Raw genomic sequence first — 25,816 nt, forward strand, 5'->3', positions numbered from 1 at the left:
GGAATTTCAGCACATTTAGATTCAGGTGTTAAATTTACCTGTTCTGGCTTGAAAATCTAGCAGAAAGAAAAGGTGTGTAAACTTTAGAACCTTCTGACAGCGGACTTGAGTTTTACAAAAATATAGACATTTACCCTTTTGATAAAATGTTTCAAGAACATCTGGTACTGACCATGAGTATAAAACATTACCTTGGGCATGCTACAGCCATTAGTTACCACATTTTATGAGTATACTTCTTCAGTATACAACAATCAGTACCTTTAGAACAGCATACCGTATTTTCCCGTATTAACGCCCCCGGGGGCGTTACATTTTCCAAAGAGGGGGCGTTTATTTGAGGTAAAAAAATAAAAAATGAAAATTTTTACAAAACTTAAAAACATCGTTCAAACTAGCTGTAAAGTGTTTCTGTGTTGTTTAATCCCCCCAAAACGTAATTATTTGGCATCCAATTTAATGCAGTGTGTCTTTTATGCATTTAAATACGGTACCTCGTGTATTCCATGTCTGGCTTTTTGACACGCTCGCGACACTACACATTACGTCAAGACCCAAACAGCTGTGTACTCCGATAACATTTTCCTTAGTACATGCGGGTAGCTAATTGCGCAATACACAATGTCAATGGTTTGACACGCTGCTGTGCCTGCTTTTAAATTAAAAGTTCTTAAAACTGCCGAAGAAAAGGGTATCGTAAACACATTGCTGCAAGTTTGTTTAAAGTCGGCAGGAAGCGTGTGCGCGAGTGGTGTAAAAACAAATCAAAAATGTATTTACCGTTTAATTTTCTGTTACGTTCCGTACTTAGTACAAATGTTTTGGACTTATGGTCCATGGACTGTTTAAAAGTGTGTTTAATTTTTAATACATTGGACTTTAGGACTGTAAATTACTTATTATGTGGACTTATAAAAATGAGGTAGGTGATTTTTTCCCGTTCTTGTTGATTTTTTTCCCCTCCAAAATGGGTGGGGGGCGTTAATTAGAGGGGGGGCCTTAATTCGGGAAAATACGGTATGCAAAATTTCAACTACAATTTTGGCTATTATCCGCATAGCACTTCGGGCTTTACCGGTATCTTCGAAATTTCTATGAACACCTGGGCCAGTATCCATCAACTACTACATAAGCTTATATATTTGTCAATGTGGGTCATTTTATCTAAAAAAAAAACTTTTTAACATGTTCATATCCTTGTTTATATAATAACTGAATAATACAAAATAATATTCATTACCTAAAGTCCATTAAATGAGGCTGACAACGCTTTGAATCGCCAAACTCATTCTCAAAAGCAAAATGTACACATTGTTTAGGGCTCTCCATACTGAACAATATGTCCCATATTCAAATTGTTTAGTGCAAATGGTACAGCTTCTAAACCATGTTAAATCAGTTATAATACTTTAAACGATCTGAATGAGTAATAAGAAAATACTGACAAAAACAATGTCCATACCAAGTTCGACATTTCCTCCAGTTTGTAGCATTTTGGAATTATCACATCATTTCATATTATCCGGATAACAAGGTGATTTTGACCTATCTCGTATTATCCGGATAACAAGGTGATTTTGACCTATCTCTACCTGGTAAAGAGTTTTGTGTGGACTTATAATAGATTTTTAGCTCACCTGAGCACGAAGTGCTCAAAGGTGAGCTTTAGTGATCACCCTGTGTCCGGCGTCCGTCGTCGTCCGTCCGTCCGTCCGTCGTCAACAATTTGACTGTTAACACTCTAGAGGTCACATTTTTGACCCAATCTTAATGAAACTTGGTCAGAATGTTACCCTCAATAAAATCTTGGACGAGTTCGATATTGGGTCATCTGGGATCAAAAACTAGGTCATCAGGTCAAATCAAAGGAAAAGCTTGTTAACACTCTAGAGGTCACATTTTTGGCCCAATCTTAATGAAACTTGGTCAGAATGTTACCCTCAATAAAATCTTGGACGAGTTCGATATTGGATCATCTGGGATCAAAAACTAGGTCATCAGGTCAGATCAAAGGAAAAGCTTGTTAACACTCTAGAGGTCACATTTTTGGCCCAATCTTAATGAAACTTGGTCAGAATGTTACCCTCAATAAAATCTTGGACGAGTTCGATATTGGGTCATCTGGGGTCAAAAACTAGGTCATAAGGTCAAATCAACGGAAAAGCTTGTTAACACTCTAGAGGTCACAATTTTGGCCCAATCTTAATGAAACTTGGTCAGAATGTTACCCTCAATAAAATCTTGGACGAGTTCGATATTGGATCATCTGGGATCAAAAACTAGGTCATCAGGTCAGATCAAAGGAAAAGCTTGTTAACACTCTAGAGGTCACATTTTTGGCCCAATCTTAATGAAACTTGGTCAGAATGTTACCCTCAATAAAATCTTGGACGAGTTCGATATTGGGTCATCTGGGGTCAAAAACTAGGTCATAAGGTCAAATCAACGGAAAAGCTTGTTAACACTCTAGAGGTCACAATTTTGGCCCAATCTTAATGAAACTTGGTCAGGATGTTACCCTCAATAAAATTTTGGACGAGTTGGATATTGGGTCATCTGGGGTCAAAAACTAGGTCACCAGGTCAAATCAAAGGAAAAGCTTGTTAACACTCTAGAGGTCACATTTTTGGCCCAGTCTTAATGAAACTTGGTCAGAATGTTACCCTTAATAAAATCTTGGACGAGTTCGATATTTGGTTATCTGGGTTCATAAACTAGGTCACCAGGTCAAATCAAAGGAAAAGCTTGCTAACACTGTAGAAGCCGCATTTATGACTGTATCTTCATGAAACTTGGTCAGATTGTTAATATTGATGATCTTAAAGTCCAGTTTGAATCTGGGTCATGTAGGATAAAAAACTAGGTCACCAAGCCAAATCAAATGAAAAGCTAGTTTACACTGTAGAGGCCACATTTATGACCATATCTTAATGAAACTTGGTCAAAATGTTAATCTTGATGATCTATAGCTCAATTTCAAATCTGGGTTAGGTGGGGTCAAAAACCAGGTCACTAGGTCATATCAAAGGAAAAGCTTGTTAACACTCTAGAGGCCACATTTATGACTATATCTTCATGAAACTTAGTCAGAATGTTAAACTTGATGATCTTTAGGACAGATTTGAATCTGCGTCATGTCGGGTCAAAAACTAGGTCACCAGGTCAAATCAAAGGAAAAGCTAATTAACACTGTAGAGGCCACATTTATGACCATATCTTAATGAAACTTGGTCAGAATGTTAATCTTGATGATCTTTAGGTCAAGTTTAAATCTGGGTCAGATGGAGTCAAAAACTAGGTCACTAGGTCATGTCAAAGGAAAAGCTTGTTAACACTCTAGAGGCCACATTTATGACTGTATCTTCATGAAACTTAGTCAGAATGTTAAACTTGATGGTCTTTAGGTCAAGTTCGAATCTGGGTCATGTCGGGTCAAAAACTAGGTCACGGGGGTCAAATAAAAGGAATAGCTAGTTAACACTTTAGAGGCCACATTTATGACCATATCTTAATGAAACTTGGTCAGAATGTTAATCTTGATGATCTATAGGTCAAGTTTAAATCTGGGTCAGGTGTGTTAAAAAACTAGGTCACTAGGTCAAATCAAAGGAAAAGCTTGTTAACACTCTAGAGGCCACATTTATGACTGTATCTTCTTGAAACTTAATTAGAATGTTAATCTTGGTGATCTTTAGGTCAAGTTTAAATCTGGGTCATGTGGGGGCAAAAACTAGGTCACCTGGTCAAATCAAAGGAAAAGCTAGTTAACACTTTAGAGGCTACATTTATGACCATATCTTAATGAAACTTGGTCAGAATGTTGATCTTGATGATCTTTAGGTCAATAGGTCAGGTGAGCGATACAGGGCCTTCATGGCCCTCTTGTTTTTTTTTCAGGATTAATTTCCCTTTGTTGTTACTATAATTATATATATAGTTCAATATTGTTTATATAGTAGTCGCAACTGGACCGCGATGGTTGACCTTAGACTGATTATTCATATCGATTGTTTCATTGTAGAAATATGGGGTGCTTAGGGTAGCCGTCAATCTTAAATTTATTAATGCAAAGAGCCGAAGCGTTTTACGTACAATCCTTTTCAATAATAGGTTGTAACTAATTATGTATTATAATACAAAGGTCAACCATTGGGGTCAAGTTGCGTCCACTATACATCATTGACAGATATCAGTTCATTATGTTATACTGCAGTAGAAAAAATTAGGTGCCTACCAGTAACGGACTTTGTATTGCATGGCAATACTTCATTCACTTGTTTACTCGGTTTTAGTATTTTCATGTAACTTAAAATTAACTATTCAAAAGATGTTAAGAATCAGATAGAACTGTTTATTGACCTTAAATAAGTTTATGAGAAAAAATGCAATTGATACGATATTCTTTCTACACCCGTAACGTAATAAAACATATCAGCATCTAATGGCCCTTTCAAGGTTCCGTAGAATCAACATTAAATTTTATTACACGGAATTTATTTTGAAAATATTTCTGAAATATCTGGGTCTGCAGCTCTCAAATGCGGGAAATATCTAATATCTGAGGCATTTACTGATAATTATAGACAACATAAAAAAGTACCGATGTTTTGAATGATTCGACAAAGTTCCAAAATTCTCCATACACCCTTGCTCTGTTACGGACTCCTGTGGGATTTGTTTTTTCCGAGTGCAACTATTTTTTCGTAGATGAAAAGTTGACATGTCGTGCTGAAGCCCATGTGTTTTCAAATTGTAAGAAAGTGCTGACAATTGACTCCCCATTTGCAAAAAAAAAAAGAAGTCCATGCACATACATTTAGACGAGGTGTCGTGTATGTGTACTCATATTTGGTTAATTAAAGGGTCCCTATTAAGTTGGTATATAAAATTTTGACCCACCAATCGGTTATAATCAAAGAGACCCGCTTACATGTTCCTAACACCGACCATTGGGGAAGTGATAAAACATAGTTGGGTGCCAAAAGACCCACTTTTCCACGTTGTGGCCGAACAGTCAACTTCGGATTAGACCCCAATAATAACCAAGTTTAAAACTTCATATATATATATATATATATATATATCAGATAAGACCTTGAAGTTTATAAACAATAACTGATAATAGTTCATGGCCACTGTGTTAAATGAAGTAGGTTGGATAAACATTTTTAAAGCAAATATTTTGTCATAAATTGTAAGAAGCCTTTGTGATTTTTTACACGAAATTTATATTTACAATTTATTTGTCTCGACAGAATATCAATAAACAAGGTTTGATTCATTGATGTGCACCTTTTTTTATTGCATGGCACATTTGCAAGTAAATATGGAAAAACCATAAAAGCCCATAAAGTAAATACACACAGATTGAAAATACGTATGTAATGGTTTGAGGATTGTTTGTTCAATGTAAGATCAAACTTTTTATTTCACCAAGTGAGCATATACACCATTCAGTATTTTCAAGAGTTGTGCGTGTGTAAGTTCTGATATTCTAGAGAGTAGGGTACTTGATCTTACATGTAAAACAACCACATTCTCTTTATTTCATGTTTTTCAATGGTTTTAGACGAATTTTGTAAAAAAAAAATTTCATTCTTGATATATTTCGTTGTGAAATTACCAGATATATTTGGCTGTAACATTTCAGTTATTCTCTGAAAAACACACAATGACTGATAATAGCTGCATATGGTACAGATAATAATGAGTAAATGTGTTGATATATTCGTATTTTCAATGTTTACTTTCAGGTCCTAACCATGTGCGTTTCCAGCGGGCCTCGTATTTGTCTCCTATGCCTATTACTGTATGGCTGGCAAGCAAAGGCAGTGGTGCCAAACACAACTGGTGGCATTCCAGAGCTGTATGACAAGGTTGAACCAAAGCAGGAATATAGTGATGCTGATGAGGAACAAAAAGAGCTGTATTTTATGGAGAAAGATTATTTTTTAAAAAAATTGATGACAAAGTATGGAAATGGAGTTGAAATGAATTATGAAGGGTTTGAACATCTGTTGCATAAGCTAGGTCTCGGAGGGTTGTTGGAGTTTGACCACGAGGTCAGTTGTCATAAGGCTGAAAATAGTTCTGATTTTCAGGAAATGCATCTGCACCATAATCATTCAGGAAACATATTATCATCTTCAAAAGTATGTGAGAATAAAGACGAACATTCCCATGAACACAAAGATCATGAACATGATAATCATGATCATATTCACAGTCACAGTGAACATGAAAATGAACACATTCATGAGGACCATGTACATGTTGAAGAACATGATCATGGACATGCTGATCACAAACATTCCAAAGATCATGATCATGATCACACTGGAGACAATAATCAGGAACACACTGAAGAACATGATCATAAACACAATGAAGACCATCATTATGAACACTCTGAAGAAAATAATCATGAACACACTGAAGAAAATAATCATGAACACTCTGAAGAACATGATTTTGAACACAACAGCCAGAACGAAACTATTGAATTAGATGTAGATCATGAACACGATCAAAATCATACAGATGAACATGATGAGCATCATCATGACCATGATGACCATCATCATGACCATGATGATCATAAACATGACCATGATGATCATAAACATGACGATCATAAACATGAGCATGTTGAAAAGGAAAGTATAGGTGACACTGAAAATAATCCTATTGTAAATGAACCCACAAGTCATAATCATGAACACAATGAAACAGCAGATCACAGTCATGATTATAATGAAGAAATGGAAGAGACTGAGAAAAGTGTCCATGATCATGTCCATGAACATGATCATGACCATGTTCACCATGTTCACAAGAGGGAGACAGATCATGAGGTAATTCTTAGTGCAAACTTTGCAATTTTTTGCAGTTTTTGATGGCTTTTTAGCTCACCTGAGCCAAAGGCTCATGGTGAGTTTTTGTGACCGCTCAATGTCTGTTGTATGTCGCCCGTCGTGTGTCCGTCAACATTTTCTAAAAAAATCTTCTTGAAAACCACTGGGCAGAATTACACTAAACATCACAGGAATGATCCTTGGGTGGCCCCCTTTCAAAATTGTTCAAAGAATTGAATTCCATGCAGAACTCTGGTTGCCAAGGCAACCGAAAGGAAAAACTTTAAAAATTCCCGCCAAGGAGTCCCAAGTTTTACATAGACTTGTATAGGAAAAAACTTTGAAAATCTTTTTGTCTGAAACCGCAAGACCTAGGCCTTTGATATTTGGTATGAAGCATTGCCTTGTGGTCCTCTACCAAGAATGTTAAAATTATACCCCTGGGGTGAAAAGAGACCCCACCCTGGGGGGTCCCAAGTTTTACATAGACTTATATAGGAAAAAACTTCGAAAATCCTCTTGTCTGAAACCGCAAGACCTAGGCCTTTGATATTTGGTATGAAGCATTGCCTTGTGGTTGTCTACCAATATTGCCCCTGGGGTAAAAAGAGGCCCCATCCTGGGGGGATCTCAATTTATACATAGACTTATACAGGGAAAAAAATTAAAAATCTTCTTGTCTGAAAGTTCAAGGCCTAGGCCTTTGATATTTGGCATGTAGCATTGCCTAGTGGATCTCTAATAAGATTGTCAAATTATGTCACTGGGGTGAAAAGAGGCCCCGCCCTGGGGTTCATTAATTATTTTGTTATATGAGTTATATAGGAATAAATACTTAAAAAATTATCAGATCATATTTCTTAGACAGTTTAATTATAATTAACTGATGACCCCAAGCAGTTAGGAGTCACCTGACTGTGACCTTGACCTACTGACCTACTTTCTTGTTTTTTAAGATACAGCCATGAAATTCGGATGACATGTACAGGTTTGCACACCAATCTTAAAACTGACTTTCAGTGACCATGAATGTGACCTACTGACCACCTTTCTAATATTTTAGCGTCAGTTTGCCATTTTAAACATGCGGCTCAGGTGAGCGATTCAGGGTCATCATGACCCTCTTGTTTATTAATGGTCGTAGGGAAAAATCAAGACCACTTTTCTGTAGTACAACATGCATGTTACATCCAATTTTAAGGTGTATTATGACCTATTTCTACTGGTAAGGATTTTTGTGTGGACTTGGAGTGTCTTGTGCAACTGGTAGTCCTTATGACAGCTGGCGGGCTTGACATGTTGCCTGTGGGCATCTTGTTTATTGTATTGTTTTCTGTTTCAGTGTTTGGCAGCAAATGTTATGTTGCGTATGGTCCATGTTGATAAACCGAGAAGTCTAACAAAAGATATGTTTAAAGAACTGTGCCCAAGCCTTATTTATCAGATAGAGGCAGACTCTTGTCACAGTTCTCATCGTCACCACGATAGTTACCATGGCAACCATGACCATGATGACCATGATCATTCAACTGAAGCAGAAAGTGCCAAGATTGACTTGTCAAGTGTCCCACCCAAAGGTACTTTAAGTTTAACGTATTTCTGTGATCATGAATAGTAGCAATTTTAGAAACAGAGGGGAAGGGACCTGCACCAGTCGAAGGAAAAAAGCATGGTAAGTGTGCAAATGGGAATAAAAATCTTAAAAGCTCAGTTTTGGAGAAAACTTTGCGATTTCAGTGAAATATTCTGTATGGAACACGGCCATAAACAGCCCCTGCAAAAATGAAGAAAAACACCTGATACAAAAAATTACAGCCAGAAAGGTCAGTGCCATTAGTGTTTTCATACCAGGCTTATTTGTCTGTTGAGTTTGTAAAGTGGAGTCCATTTAAAAAGTACAGAAAGTTATAGGTGACGTTTTAAAGCTGACAAACCTGAATAGGATATCAAGTAGGTGCTGCAGTTAGTAGTTGCCAAAGTAAGAAGGTGCCAAAGTAAGTAGGTGCCACAGTAAGTAGGTGCCAAAGTAAGAAGGTGCCAAAGTAAGCAGGTGCCAAAGTAAGAAGGTGCTGAAGTAAGGAGATGCAGCAGAAAGAAGGTGCTGCAGTTAGTAGGTGCCACAGTAAGTAGGTGCTGCAGTAAGAAAGTGCCAAAGTAATTAGGTGCTGCAGTAAGAAGGTGCTGAAGTAAGGAGGTGCTGCAGTTAGTAGGTGCCACAGTAAGTAGGTGCTGCAGTAAGAAGGTGCCAAAGTAAGCAGGTGCTACAGTAAGAAGGTAGTGAAGTAAGGAGATGCTGCAGTAAGCAGGTTCTACAGTAAATAGGTGTTGCAGTAAGCAGGTTTGCAGTAAGCAGGTTCTATAGTAAATAGGTGTTGCAGTAAATAGGGTTGCAGTAAGCAGGTTCTACAGTAAATAGGTGTTGCAGTAAGTAGGGTTGCAGTAAGCAGGTTCTATAGTAAATAGGTGTTGCAGTAAATAGGGTTGCAGTAAGCAGGTTCTACAGTAAGCAGGTTCTACAGTAAATAGGTGCTGCAGTAAGTAGGGTTGCAGTAAGTAGGTTCTACAGTAAGCAGGTTCTATAGTAAATAGGTGTTGCAGTAAATAGGGTTGCAGTAAGCAGGTTCTACAGTAAATAGGTGTTGCAGTAAGTAGGGTTGCAGTAAGCAGGTTCTATAGTAAATAGGTGTTGCAGTAAATAGGGTTGCAATAAGCAGGTTCTACAGTAAGCAGGTTCTACAGTAAATAGGTGCTGCAGTATGTAGGGTTGCAGTAAGTAGGTTCTACAGTAAGCAGGTGCTGCAGTAAATAGGTGTTGCAGTAAGTAGGGTTGCAGTAAGCAGGTTCTACAGTAAGCAGGTGCTGCAGTAAATAGGTGCTGCAGTAAGTAGGGTTGCAGTAAGTAGGTTCTACAGTAAGCAGGTGCTGCAGTAAATAGGTGCTGCAGTAAGTAGGGTTGCAGTAAGTAGGTTCTACAGTAAGCAGGTTCTATAGTAAATAGGTGTTGCAGTAAATAGGGTTGCAGTAAGCAGGTTCTACAGTAAATAGGTGTTGCAGTAAGTAGGGTTGCAGTAAGCAGGTTCTATAGTAAATAGGTGTTGCAGTAAATAGGGTTGCAGTAAGCAGGTTCTACAGTAAGCAGGTTCTACAGTAAATAGGTGCTGCAGTATGTAGGGTTGCAGTAAGTAGGTTCTACAGTAAGCAGGTGCTGCAGTAAATAGGTGTTGCAGTAAGTAGGGTTGCAGTAAGCAGGTTCTACAGTAAGCAGGTGCTGCAGTATGAAGTTGCTGCAGTAAGCAAGTGTATAATTGATAAAGAATTTCTTCATTTTATTAAGGCTTGAAATTTGTATTAAAACATGAAAAGTTCTGAAATTTTATACTAGTACATTAAAGTATAGAGCATTTTGAAAACAATGTCTGGTTATACTGTTTTACATAAGAAAGGATTTAAAATTGTGTTGAACATTTGTTTTCCTAAAAAAGACAATTTTTGTTTATTTTCAGTATGGGGATTCAGTGCAGTAGCAGTCATAATTATCTCCCTTGTGGGGTTGTTAGGTGTTGCTGTGATACCGATCATGCAAAAGGTGTTCTACAATCACATGCTGCAGTTCCTGGTTGCCTTAGCTGTCGGAGCACTGTCTGGCGATGCTCTGTTACATCTTTTCCCACATGTAAGTTGGTATTACTAGACTTAAAACTATTCATCTTGTAAATTGCTGCTGAAGTGTTTGAGACTTTCCGAAAAAAATACCATGAGTTTCTGACTATTAGTTCTCTATTTAACCTGACAAGAGGTGGTAGTAATGGAATGTTTGTAATATTTTCAACAGGTAAATCCAACTGTATTGATGAGTCATTGACCTTTATGTGAGGAAGCCATCCAACTGGCTTATGGAACGTCACTGTTTCTTGCCTGTACTTAATGAAATTAAGCACGGTGGGGCACCTTGGGTCCTCCTCCACCATCAAAGCTAAAAAGTTGCCATATGACCTATTAAAGTTTCAGTGCGACGCTAAACCCAACAACTTAAATTTTCTGTTCATTGTTCATGTTAGAAAGTTATACTATATATTTGAAATTCTTCTGAGGTCTTTAAGTCATTTACAAGTACAATGTGTCATCATGTATGTCTTCTAAGATGCACAAGATACAGCTGTAATCATTTGATGGGTGTCATACTGACAAACTGTTTCAGGCAATAGCAGGAGGTCATGGTGATGAGGGTGGCGGACATGGCGGGCATGATCACGGCAGTGGCGGCCATTCTCATGATACAGGACCAATATATAAAGGTCTGTGTGGCCTCCTGGGAATCTATTTCTTTTTCTTCACAGAGAGGGTGCTAACAATGTTTACAGAATATAAGAGAAGGAAAAAGGTAAGTTCATGAGTTTGTTCGCTATCTATTTTTTCAGCATTTTTAAATGGCCCAGTGTTACCATGACCCAGTTCTAGACTGGTCTGCACAAGTTCTTGGCAACTTGTTTACATTTATAAATCAGAAGTGGAGGACTGATTACTTTGCACGTACTGTCTTGTCAGATCATGACAGAAAACAACTGCTGCGTCAATGGAAAGCATTTAGAATCCCAATGGAGAGACCTGTTTAATAACTAGTCAAGGCAGTAAGCTGACGTTCGTGAGCTCAGAGCAAAGCGAACAGTCTTAGATACCTGGATTCTAGCAATAATATTATTCCTGGGGATTTATTTTTCAAAAAGCAACTTGTTCTGTATGTGAAATTTTATGAAAACTTCTGAAAATTATCCTAAAAAACAAGTGTAACGCTGAAGGCTGAAATTAACAACCATATTGGTACTTTTATTTCTTGTAGTTGTAAAAGAGCGTATGATAATTTTTGTACCCCCCCCCCTCCGCCCCTGACAACAGCGTTGTCAGGGGGGGTGTACTGGTTTCAGGTTGTCTGTCCATCTGTCTGTCTGTCCGTAGACACAATCTTGTGTGCACCATCTCTCCTCATCCCCTTGACACAATTTAATGAAACTTCACACAAGTGATCAGTAACAACAGTAATTGTGCACAAGGCATGTTAGGTTCTTTCAACAACAAAAATTGCAGAGTTATGGGACATTGTTTTTTGTTACTATACTATATACATAGACACAATCTTGTGCGCACCATCACTCCTCATCCCCTTGACACAATTTAATGAAACTTCACACAAGTGATCAGTAACAACAGTAGTTATGCATGGGGCATGTTAAGTTCTTTCAGAAAAAAAAAAATTGCAGAGTTGCGGGACTTTTTTTTTTGGTTACTATACTATATACATAGACACAATCTTGTGCGCACCATTTCTCCTCATCCCCATGACACAATTTAATGAAACTTCACACAAGTGATCAGTAACAACAGTAGTTATGCATGGGGCATGTTAAGTTCTTTCAACAACAAAAATTGCAGAGTTACGTGACTTTGTTTTTTGTTACTATACTATATACATAGACACAATCTTGTGCGCACCATCTCTCCTCATCCCCTTGACACAATTTAATGAAACTTCATTCAAGTGATCAGTAACAACAGTAGTTGTGCATGGGGCATGTTAGGTCGTTCAACAAGAAAAATTGCAGAGTTATGGGACTTTGTTTCTTGTTAACATACTATGCACATACAGTCTGCATATGCAATCTTGTGTGCGCCTAATCTTCCGAACCCTTGCACACAATTTAATGAAACTTCACACAAGTGATCAGTAACAACAGTAGTTATGCATGGGGCATGTTAAGTTCTTTCAACAACAAAAATTGCAGAGTTACGTGACTTTGTTTTTTGTTACTATACTATATACATAGACACAATCTTGTGCGCACCATCTCTCCTCATCCCCTTGACACAATTTAATGAAACTTCATTCAAGTGATCAGTAACAACAGTAGTTGTGCATGGGGCATGTTAGGTCGTTCAACAAGAAAAATTGCAGAGTTATGGGACTTTGTTTCTTGTTAACATACTATGCACATACAGTCTGCATATGCAATCTTGTGTGCGCCTAATCTTCCGAACCCTTGCACACAATTTAATGAAACTTCACACAAGTGATCAGTACCAACCCTAGTTGTGCATGGTGCATGTTACATTCTTTTAGATCAGGGCACTCGTTTGGCCGTTTTTGGGGCCGAATATCGGCCCCATTCCCCTCTCAAAATAATATGTTTTTTTCCCCCTTTCTCAGAAAAAAATTCCCCTCGAAAACACCCAAAAAAAATTTGAAAGGAATTTCCCGAAAATTTACGTAATTACTCGTCGGCGAACCTTTTTGAGTACGAAACCAATATAAACATTCTCAAGTCTTCTCCCCTTAATAGACTGTCCAATGAATTCTCTCGTAACAAATCGGGTACGGATACATTCGGAATTTTCGGATATCGCCTTTGCCAAATAAAAATCTTGCATAATCAGAAACACTACAGAAGAAAAATCACTTCAAAAACTTCAGAAAGTTGTAACAAAAATCGACATTTTATTTAAACAGAAAAGTCTAGAAGCATTAGAAAACCCATCCTACCCTACAACAAGCACTACAATCTCGCAAGATTCTAAAGAATCTACGGAAGTCGTGCCCAGTTCAAGCAGTCCTGATAATTTCTGATAAACGCAAAGCTGTGTCATGCGAGCCTGAGTCCTGTTCTACTTCTTATTTCAGGTGTTTATATTCTCATGTTAGACCTTTCAAATTGTTTGTAGTTACTTTAACCTACTGAACTAAATGGTTTGTCTTCAGTTTGGCAAGTTGAAGTTAACAGATCAGTGATAAAGAGTAATACTTAGTAACACAGTTTATAAATTGTTTAACCATAAATAACTTTATTTTAAATGAAATTTTATTAATAACTAAAATAAATGATAAATGACACTCAGCTTGAGAAGGCCATTGGCCATTTTACTTCAAAGAGTAGAAAAATTGAAACAAAAGGTTGGATGTAACAGTCACCATGAGTTAAACATCATGTCAAAAGTTTTGATAAATGGAAGTTTAAGAAGAAATAAATATAGAAGAACAATATTTGCATAATTATTTGTTGGTATTTGTCAGAAAATGTAGCTAAATGATAGAAAAGAGTGGTATTAATAAGTGTGTAAGTCACAACATACACATGGTTAAAAATTCCCCTTTTTGTCTTAAAACGACGAAAAATTCCCCTTCCTGAGGGTATGGGTACCTGTCCCCAAAAGTTGTCTAGTGCCCTGTAGATAGACATTTTTAGATAGATATTCTGCATAGTTATGGGACTTTGTTTTTTGTTACTATACTGTATACATACAGTCTTATAATATACATACAGTCCACATAATTATGCAATCTTGTGTGTGTCCAATTGCAATGTACTGTGTCAGTGCATGTGGGGGGTACATTCATCACCTTTAGTGATAGCTCTAGTTTATTATAAAAAACATTTACAGCAGACGAAAAATCGTAAGAAATATATGAAGGATGAAGAATTGGTCAAGGTTGGTGAAAAGCTTGCCAACAGTGAATGTGATGGTATGATGATGAGTATTCACCCAAATAAAGGTAATTTCCTTTCTTCTATCTATACATTAAGGTGTTAGTACACCTGCACGTAAAGTGTACACATTTGTCTACTGCTTTTAGAAAAGGTAGAATGATAGCTTTAATTGAGACAATTTTCATGGCTGTTCACTAATCTTAAAACACATATGTAATAGTATGTATTACCCATTTAGAATACATTAAGATGTGCAGCTGTAATTATATATAGATTTACATAAAGTACAGTTTATGAATTTTATGCTATATACATGTTGGACACATGATTAGCTAAGGGCAGTAGGCTTATTTTGATCTGCACTGGTCGCAAAGCTGAATAACTTGCCACCAGCAGGATAAAAGTTAACTCATCAGATTTTGAAAGCTATAGAAAACATATGAACATCTGTCTGACATTTTGGAAGACCTTTAACTCTGTTCAATGTACATAGTCATCAGATTAGCACATTCTGACATTTTAAAAAATGTTAACATGTAAATTATTTCTGTAACATGGTATTTTAAAGCCTGCATGATGTATGAAAACATTTTTGTTTAATACTCTGGAACAATGGTACAATGTCATGCTTAAAAGTTCATATTTGTTTAACGTTAAATTTTGAAAATTATAAATCTCTCAAACAAGTTAACCAGGGAGGGAAATCATTATACAGTCAGTTCAGAGGTAAGAAGATTAATTGCCACTCCAATTAGTTTATTACTTCAATGCAGAAAAGGGTGAAATGTATGCTTATACTGAGTTGACACAATTTATCATGTTCTTATTGAAGACTTGGCAAAAGAAAATCTAGATTACACTAGCAATATAAGTAAACCATTCAGGGCTTGATTTTGCATATGGGATGTTTAAAATTTGGTTTGAAATTTTCTGAGCATACAGAAAAAGTTTGATTTGGGCAATATTTCATGCAGCCAGCACAGAATATTTTGAAAGATCTTATTTTGCGACTAAATTTTACGGACTCCAGATGTTTTGGACTGTGTACCAGAATATGTAGGTGAAATATTGGCATGTGGTTAAAATCAGATTACCAGTCTAAGGAGGGTCCATTTACAGTAAATTGGAATCAAATAGTCAGCCATTGTTTACTGAAATATGTAATGGAATGTTATTTTTTTTCAGCAGCTTTTTCTATTAATTTTATGTATTAATCTGTGCAGATGGTGGTGAGGTGCTTTTAGGACGTGTGCAAGGTAGCAGTTTATAGCAGATACTATGTAGCCCACTAACCTTGATTACTTGTTAAAGGGAATTCCTATAGTTTTTTTAGCTCACCTGTCACAAAGTGACAAGGTGAGCTTTTGTGATCGCGTGGCGTCCGTCGTCCGTCCGTCCGTAAACTTTTGCTTGTGACCACTCTAGAGGTCACATTTTTCATGGGATCTTTATGAAAGTTGGTCAGAATGTTCATCTTGATGATATCTAGGTCAAGTTCGAAACTGGGTCACGTGGGGTCAAAAACTAGGTCAGTAGGTCTAAAAATAGAAAAACCTTGTGACCTCTCTAGAGGCCATATTTCTCAATGGATCTTCATGAAAATTGGTCAGAATGTTCATCTTGATGATGTCTAGGTCAAGTTCGAAACTGGGTCACGTGGGGTGAAAAACTAGGTCAGTAGATCTAAAAATAGAAAAACCTTGTGACCTCTCTAGAGGCTATTTTTTTCAAGAGATCTTCATGAATATTGGTCAGAATGTTCACCTTGATGATATCTAGGTCAAGTTCGAAACTGGGTCACGTGGGGTCAAAAACTAGGTCAGTAGGTCTAAAAATAGAAAAACCTTGTGACCTCTCTAGAGGCCATATTTCTCAATGGATCTTCATGAAAATTAGTCAGAATGTTCATCTTGATGATGTCTAGGTCAAGTTCGAAACTGGGTCACGTGGGGTCAAAAACTAGGTCAGTAGATCTAAAAATAGAAAAACCTTGTGACCTCTCTAGAGGCCATATTTTTCAAGAGATCTTAATGAATATTGGTCAGAATGTTTACCTTGATGATATCTAGGTCAAGTTCGAAACTGGGTCACGTGGGGTCAAAAACTAGGTCAGTAGGTCTAAAAATAGAAAAACCTTGTGACCTCTCTAGAGGCCATATTTCTCAATGGATCTTCATAGAAATTGGTCAGAATGTTCACCTTGATGATCTCTAGATCAAGTTTGAAACTGGGTCATGTGGGGTCAAAAACTAGGTCAGTAGGTCTGAAAACAGAAAAAAATTTGTGACCTCTCTAGAGGCCATATTTTTCACGGGATCTTTATGAAAATTGGTCAGAATGTTATCCTTGATGATATCTAGGTCAGGTTCCAAACTGGGTCATGTGCGGTCAATAACTAGGTCAGTAGATCTAAAAATAGAAAAACCTTGTGACCTCTTTAGAGGCCATATTTTTCAAGAAATCTTCATGAAAATTGGTCAGAATGTTCACCTTGATGATATCTAGATCAAATTCGAAACTGGGTCACGTGCGGTCAAAAACTAGGTCAGTAGGTCTAAAAATAGAAAAACCTTGTGACCTTTCTAGAGGCCATATTTCTCAATGAATCTTCATGAAAATTAATGAGAATGTTCATCTTGATGATATCTAGGTCAAGTTCGTAACTGGGTCATGTGCGGTCAAAAACTAGGTCAGTAGGTTGAAAAATATAAAAACCTTGTGACCTCTCTAGAGGCCATATTTTCTTGAGATCTTCATGAAAACTGGTGAGATTGTTCACCTTGATGATATCTAGGTCAAGTTTAAAAGTGGGTCACGTGCCTTCAAAAACTAGGTCTTTAGGTCAAATAATAGAAAAACCTTGTGACCTCTCTAGAGGTCATATTTTTCAATGGATCTTCATGAAAATTGGTCAGAATTTTTTATCTTGATGATATCTAGGTCACATATGCTCAAAAACTAGGTCACTTTGTCAAATAATAGAAAAAACGACGTCATACTCAGTTCAACACTGGTTCATGTGGGGATAGGTGAGCGATTCAGGACCATCATGGTCCTCTTGTATGTGCATCTTTCTGCGCAGCCGACACTTTCTATGGAAAACTGAAATGAGGTCAACATTTGTTGAAACCTTAAATATGAGGAATCTTAAATGAAATAACATTTTTTATAAGTTTTATCAGTAATCAAATGTTGATATTGGTTTATATTGTATTGACAAGTATCACGCCTGACAGGTATCTTGCTATTTTTGTGGTTGTGTTTTCACATCGCGTTTTAATACAAAGACAGTGTTGTTCATATAATGTAAGATAATTGACTTAGTACTGATAAAACAATATAACCTTTCAGATTATTTAGTATTCAATTATAGAAAGAATTAAGAATTTTTAAAACTTTTTTTTAACTTCTAGCAGACATACATGTAATCAATTTGGCCAGGTTCGCGTCATTTTCCGTCCGAACAGGTGTTGTATTCTAGCGGTCTTAACATAAAATTTAGCCTGGTGACCCATACATTTTTAGCCATTTTTATGCTCACAATACAATTATCTATACACAAGAAAATCGGGAAAAAATTCTATGAAAGAGTTTTTTCAAAATTTAAAAAAAAATATTCTCCACTATGGGTATTTTTCATTGAAAAAAAGTTCACAAAAGTGAATATGAAACAATATTTTTTTTCATTTGTACCCATTATTGTAAGGATAGAGTATTATGACTATGATATCAAATAAATATATAATAAAATCTGTAAAAAGAAAAAAACCTTATTGTGCTGTCTTGTTGTGTATTTTGGTTGGTCTTTATAAAAAAGCAGAAAATTATGAAAATGTTGAAAAATCGCTGGCAGTTTCAGCAACAGTGGGTGTGTTCAAAACAATTTTTCACAAAAACAAGCCTGGTGACCCATTGTTTTTATTTGTTCATTGTTTTCAGCACACATTTTCCTATCATATATGTGAATTAAAAAAAAATCTATGAAAGGAAAAAAACTATAGGAATTCTCTTTAATGGTAACCTGGAAAATATTATGTAAACAGACTTACCATATACCTTCCTGTATTTACTCAAGTATTATTGTGATATACAGATAAGAAAATAAGCTGATGTACCAACTAACGTAGTAACTGTTATGTATTAGTATTACCTGATATCTCCTACGGTGCTTGGAAATTAGGATGACTAGGACAGTGTGGAAACCTGTGCTGTTACTGCAACAGTAGGTGCATCTACTGTAGATTTACAGGACAGGGATTTTAACTCCGACATGTTTTGATAATATCATTATGTCTCAGCATAAAGGGTGGAGGCTGACAAAGTCAGAGCTGCATAAAACAACACTTAACAGGCTATGAAGTGAAATCTTGACGGTTAATGAAAGTTTGGGAGTGAATTTAGTGACTGACCATGGTTTCTTAATGCTACTTCATAGCCTCTATCCAACTGTTTTTCCCTGCATCTCTGACAAGTTCAGCCTCTTACAAATGCTCTTCACAGAGGAGGCTGAAATGTACATGTTTTACTCTATTAATTGGTTGGGAACCAGTTTCCGGACAAAATTCTATGTTTTTTGTTGATTATTTTCTTGAACATTATTGGATGAAATTAAACCACATAATCTTCAGCTCCTATTAGAACCAGAAATAGCACCAGTCCAACTTACGAAACTTCAGTTTTCATAGAGGCTCCAATAGGGTCTTAAAAAGTGGTAAATTTCTCAGTAGGATGAGCATGTATCAGAACAAATATTTAGAGGAGAATTGTGAGTTGTTTTAAAAAAGAAAAAATGTGACTTATATATTTTTATTAGGGATGGGTTCAAATACTGAAATCAATATTCGAATATTCGGTTTGCCATATTCGAATATTCGGTTAGTTTTAATATAAGCTTTAAATTCTTATTAAGTGATTGGCATGTACACAACGTATTCATTTGTTTAAAGCGTGGATCATCGTAAATAAGGCCAAAAAAATGTTTGTTTCGGGTAACCCGATCCTACATAGCAAAACCCGCCGATTTTAGCTTTTTATTTCACGGTTCTGTCAGTATAATCATGAACATATTTAACTAATTCAGTGTTTTAGCTTCAAAATGATACAAAAAATCAAAACGACTATAATTTAGACCGTCGCAATTTTATCTGAAAAAAACAGATCGTCCCATTTAAACACGTGACGCGCTGTTGTATTACCGCCGCCATTTTGAAAAATTTCAATCGGAGTGTAAAAATCGTCGTGTAAACAGCAAGTAAGGCAGACTTAAACCTCCTTTAACATGAACTTATGCATCAATCATATGTTTTTCTTGATTTTATTATTAACTACTTAAAAATTCAATTCAAATACGGCCAATTGCGGATGGAAACCGATTCTGCGGATGGTCTGAAACGTCGTACAAAATATTGTGAAAAGATCGACAATATCTACAAGTTTGGTATTGTTTTCGAAAAAAAATCTACTTGTTACATAAAACAGGCGCCAATAAATATGAACAAAAGATAAAAAGATATCACATTTACGCCAAATACAAACTGTTAACCCGTAGCGATGACATGCATCTGACACGTTGACGCCTGTTGCAAACTGTTGATCCGTAACGATGGCCCCTGCCAATTATGCATTGCTATTTTCTTGTTAATTGGACATCTTTTGATATGCAATAAACTAACATGACATGGTTTTATTCTGTAGAATTAGCATGCTCATATTGCCCAAAATCAATGATACTTATCAGTGTCCGACAAATTTATAATCTTACTGGTAGCCCATTGGGCTACCAGAATTTTTTTCTGGTAGCCGAGCATTTTTTTGTAGTTGCCGAAAAATTTAAACCCCAAAAGTATAAAATTGCTCTATCCGAAACCGACTTACTGAGATGTGAGAATCAAAGGGGTCTGAAACAATGTTTGATTAAAAATTTAAAAATATCAAAATAGACCTGTGTGTTTGTTTCCAGTTCAGCAGACACATTCCTGTCATATTAGTCTAGGTTTGTTTGGAAAAGGGCACCTGGTCAAATTTGGTATTTTTTCACATGGTAAATTGTCAAAATTAATCATATTAGTTTAACACTTTATTTTCAAGTTTTATGGTAAGCATTCAGATGCATTAAAAAATCTTAAGTATCCCGAGGTGAAATTTAGAGAATTTATTTTTTCAAGTTGCTGGTTCTGGACAGACCTTGCAAAAAATAACTACTACTTTGTCCTGTTCGAACTTTTGTTTACACTCAGTAAGTTTCCACGCCAATAACAACTTCATTTTCCAAACAGTAGAGTGACTGTGCATTGGAGGGGAAAAATCGGGTCGCGAAAATATGTGACATTTGATTTTAATGGTGTAAAAACTATCTGTCAACACGCTTTCATTTCTTTATTCAATAAATGGTAATGTATTTATGTGTTTTGAGATGTTTTTACTTACAAAACATTTAATTTTCTGGCAGAATCATGTTTTTAATTTTTGCCGAGGTGCAGACGGTCATGTCGCTAAAAATAGAAACGAGTTGGTTTTTCCAGTATTTTTTTGGATTTCATTAGCGAACACATGAACAAAACAATCAAAATTGGATATAAGTTGGGATTTATGGTCAGTTGTTGTTTATTGCAAGCTATAATCGAGGAAACAACCAGATGTTGATTTTGTAAAATATACAATGACCGGGCTACTAAAGCTTTAAATTTATGGTTGCCCGGCGGGCTTACGTCAGGATTTTTTTGGTAGCCCGACGAAAATTTCTGGTAGCCCGCGGGCTCCGGGCAATGGATTTGACGGACACTGCTTATTTTGAAAAAAAAAATACAATAATTTACAAATATTCGAATTTGATTTTCATATTCGAATATTCGACCGATTTTCGAATATTCGCTCCCATCCCTAATTTTTATGATTCTCTAATCTTTAGTCTATCCAAAGATATATATGAATAGTAACCAGACTGTCAAAAGCACCAATGAAAGTAGCAGGAGTCAACTCCATATTGCTCAAATTTTGTCTTTGACAAATATAAGATAATTCAAATAGATATTGTATTGAAATAGCAAAATTGCATAAAAAAATTATATTGTCAATTAAAAAGTAGGTTGTGCCATCATCATAATTGGAAATAGACTTTTATTCTTTCCTTCTGGGGTGGCCTCAACAAGTTAAAACTATTGCAGATGTGCAATGCTTTAAGTTTTCATGTAAACACGGGTGATGTATCATTTTAGAATTTATGTAAGTACCTACTGGCAGAAAATGTTTTCTTGTACGTGCATTTGAATGATAGGGATTAATTTATTTCATAAATAGGATATATGACATGACTGTCTTTTCATATTAAAATTATTTAATAAGTTGAATAAAGTATTATCAATTGCCAGGCCCTGCAGAGCATTTTATCAGTTTTATTTAACAAGTTTAATAAATTCAGTTTGGAAAGACACATAATTATACTACATAATATTCTTTCTATCACAGGTAAGCTTTTCCTGGTAAAGCACCAAAATTTCTTCTTTCCTTAGTCCAGTCAATTCAACCAATGTCTCATCTACTTAAAAACGACCTAAACATCATTTGAAGCGTTGTAACACTAGTGTAATATCAAATTTTTGTAATGGCTTTATTTCACTCCTACAACATAAAATGTGATAAATAATGTATTTCTTATCTCAAAAGAGATCAGTTGTCCTACTTACCTACTTACCTTATTTGTATCAATTTCACAAGGTGCTCAAGGTAAGCTTTTGTGACCGCCCTGTGTCCGTCGTTCGTCCGTCGTCAACAATTTGACTGTTAACACTCTAGAGGTCACAATTTTGGCCCAATCTTAATGAAACTTGGTCAGAATGTTACCCTTAATAAAATCTTGGACGAGTTCGATATTGTGTCATCTGGGGTCAAAAACTAGGTCACCAGGTCAAATCAAAGGAAAAGCTTGTTAACACTCTAGAGACAGCATTTAAGACAATATCTCTATGAAATTTGGTCAGAATGTTAATCTTGATGATCTTTAGGCCAAGTTCAAATCTGGGTCATGTGCAGTCAAAAACTAGTTCACCAGGTCAAAAAATCAAAGGAAAAGCTTGTTAACACTCTAGAGGCCACATTTATGACTGTATCTTCATGAAACTTGATCGGAATGTTAATCTTGATGATCTTTAGGTCAAGTTCAAATCTGGGTCAGCTAGGGTCAAAAACTAGGTCACCAGGTCAAATAAAAGGAAAACATTGTTAACACTCTAGAGGCCACATTTATGACAATATCTCTATGAAACTTATTCAGAATGTTAATCTTGATGATCTTTAGGTCAAGTTCAAATCTGGGTCAAGTGGGGTCAAAAACTAGGTCACCAGGTCAAAAAAATCAAATGGAAAGCTTGTTAACATTCTAGAGGCCACATTTATGACTGTATTTTCATGAAACTTGGTCAGAATGTTAACTGTAATTTGGTAAAAAGATATTTTGTGATGTAGTCAAAAGAAGTCCAAAGTATACTAATTTTTCAATGTCTCATGCATTTTCATGTAGAACGAGTGCTATAATCAGACTCACTGCTAAAATGCATTCTGAATTAAATGAAACAATTTTCATGTTTATACTCAAACCATAGTAAGAACAGAAAGTAGAAAATTCAGTGTCCAAACAAAAACAAGTACATAATTATCCTTTTTAGGGTAGCAGACCACCAGACTGAAATTTAAAATACTCTAAAACTATTATACCCTCAACTTAAATATTTGAAATGTAGCATTGTATAGTGGTCCTTTTCTAAGTTTGTTTTAATCAGTCTCCCCTTCACAATTGCCCTCGTCCTGAAATACACTTATTTCACAAAGATTGTTTCAGAACTAACCTCAAGCCTTTCAGCTTAGATAGTTTGTTCAAATCATGTCCCTAAAATCAAATTATCTGTTACTGGTTTTAATAAGATATCATTTACAACCTTGGTCTGTGACAAGTGTGTAATAATCATTTCCTTTCTCTTTGTTGTTACTATAAATAACTTATATGATATCTTTTTTGATAATCGGCTAAAAAAAATGCCATATGAAAACAAATGTAGGTTTTTATATATACAAATTTTAATCCAAGTGTTTTGTACTAATAAGCTTTGATAATGTGGCAGTTGAGTCCAGTAAGTCAAGGGGTGTTCAAAGATAATCCGTCACAGATCTGTTGTTAAGCAATTATTGGATTTACCTGTATTGGAAAATAAACAGTGTCGATTGTATTGAGGTCAACTGCCACATTATCAAAGTTTATTAGTATATATAGTACATTATTGTTTACACATCATTGACAGATATCAGTTCATTATGTTATACTGCAGTAGAGAAAAGTAGATGCCTTCCAGTAGGGGACTTTGTATTGCATGGCAATACTTCATTCACTTGTTTACCTCAGATTCTTGCAACAGCTTGTTATGCATTGGCCATTGTTGATTGCTGTTTATTTTACCATACAGATTTTTAAAGTAGATACTTAAATTTTTGTTAGATATTTCACAAACTTTCTTATGGATGTTTTGCCTATCAAAATATTGACATAGATGCAGTTTTGTGGGACTTGATCTCAATTTTGGCATGTGTTTATTTGAAGTGTTCAATAGTGATATTGTACCGGTATTTACATCGAAAAGGTGCAGACTCCATTGTGTCAGTCTTCATTTACAAGGTCATCTCCTGGAGTGTCTTTGAATTTCTCTTCCCTTCTTCTAATATTTTATTTTTAGCTCACCTGTCATGAAGTGACAAGGTGAGCTTTTGTGATCGCGCGGTGTCCGTCGTCTGTCCGTGTGTGCGTGCGTAAACTTTTGCTTGTGACATCTCTGAAGGTCACATTTTTCATGGAATTTTTATGAAAGTTGGTCAGAATGTTCATCTTGATGATATCTAGGTCAAGTTCGAAACTGGGTCACGTGCGGTCAAAAACTAGGTCAGTAGATCTAAAAATAGAAAAACCTTGTGACCTCTCTAGAGGCCATATTTTTCATGAGATCTTCATGAAAATTGGTCAGAATGTTCACCTTGATGTTATCTAGGTCAAGTTCAAAACTGGGTCACGTGGGGTCAAAAACTAGGTCAGTAGGTCTAAAAATAGAAAAACCTTGTGACCTCTCTAGAGGCCATATTTTTCAATGGATCTTCATGAATATTGGTCAGAATGTTCACCTTGATGATATCTAGGTCAAGTTCGAAACTTGGTCACGTGGGGTCAAAAACTAGGTCAGTAGGTCTTAAAATAGAAAAAACTTGTGACCTCTCTAGAGGCCATATTTTTCATGAGATCTTCATGAAAATTGGTCAGAATGTTCACCTTGATGATATCTAGGTCAAGTTCGAAACTGGGTCACGTGGGATCAAAAACTAGGTCAGTAGGTCTAAAAATAGAAAAACCTTGTGACCTCTCTAGAGGCCATATTTCTCAATGGATCTTCATGAAAATTGGTCAGAATGTTCACCTTGATGATATCTAGGTCAAGTTCGAAACTGGGTCACGTGGGGTTAAAAACTAGGTCAGTAGATCTAAAAAACGAGAAAAACCTTGTGACCTCTCTAGAGGCCATATTTTTCATGAGATCTTCATGAGTATTGGTGAGAATGTTCACCATGATGATATCTAGGTCAAGTTCAAAATTGGGTCATGTGGGGTCAAAAACTAGGTCGGTAGGTTTAAAAATAGAAAAACCTTGTGACCTCTCTAGAGGCCATATTTCTCAATGAATCTTCATGAAAATTGGTCAGAATGTTTACCTTGATGATATCTAGGTAAAGTTCGAAACTGGGTCATGTGGGGTTAAAAACTAGGTCAGCAGATCTAAAAATAGAAAAACCTTGTGACCTCTCTAGAGGCCATATTTTTCATGAGATCTTCATGAATATTGGTCAGAATGTTCAACTTGATGATATCTAGGTCAAGTTCGAAACTGGGTCACGTGGGGTCAAAAACTAGGTCAGTAGGTCTAAAAATAGAAAAACCTTGTGACCTCTCTAGAGGCCATATTTCTCAATGGATCTTCATGAAAATTGGTGAGAATGTTCCGCTTGATGATATCTAGTTCAGGTTCGTAACTGGGTCATGTGCGGTCGAAAACTAGGTCAGTAGGTCGAAAAATAGAAAAACCTTGTGACCTCTCTAGAGGCCATATTTTTCACGAGATCTCCATGAAAATGGTGAGAATGTTCACCATGATGATATCTAGGTCAAGTTCAGAATTGGGTCATGTGGGGTCAAAAACTAGGTCGGTAGGTTTAAAAATAGAAAAACCTTGTGACCTCTCTAGAGGCCATATTTCTCAATGAATCTTCATGAAAATTGGTCAGAATGTTTACCTTGATGATATCTAGGTAAAGTTCGAAACTGGGTCATGTGGGGTTAAAAACTAGGTCAGCAGATCTAAAAATAGAAAAACCTTGTGACCTCTCTAGAGGCCATATTTTTCATGAGATCTTCATGAATATTGGTCAGAATGTTCAACTTGATGATATCTAGGTCAAGTT

The 25,816-nt window shown here is 36.1% G+C and overlaps 1 protein-coding gene across 1 annotated transcript in view; it reads left to right on the forward strand.

Annotated features, from left to right (window-relative positions):
• LOC123559493 (zinc transporter ZIP10-like) overlaps positions 1 to 25,816 on the forward strand; it is an 89,831-nt gene that overhangs the window by 41,596 nt on the left and 22,419 nt on the right. The window contains exons 3-7 of the mRNA XM_053552615.1: positions 5,754 to 6,854; positions 8,197 to 8,431; positions 10,358 to 10,527; positions 11,053 to 11,235; positions 14,283 to 14,394. Of these exons, the coding sequence (XP_053408590.1) occupies positions 5,763 to 6,854; positions 8,197 to 8,431; positions 10,358 to 10,527; positions 11,053 to 11,235; positions 14,283 to 14,394 (1,792 nt within the window). The 5' untranslated portion in view covers positions 5,754 to 5,762. The remainder of the gene's footprint in view (positions 1 to 5,753; positions 6,855 to 8,196; positions 8,432 to 10,357; positions 10,528 to 11,052; positions 11,236 to 14,282; positions 14,395 to 25,816) is intronic.

The sequence above is a fragment of the Mercenaria mercenaria genome, chromosome 10 (genome assembly GCF_021730395.1).
Source record: "Mercenaria mercenaria strain notata chromosome 10, MADL_Memer_1, whole genome shotgun sequence".
NCBI classification, from domain to species: Eukaryota; Metazoa; Mollusca; class Bivalvia; order Venerida; family Veneridae; genus Mercenaria; species Mercenaria mercenaria.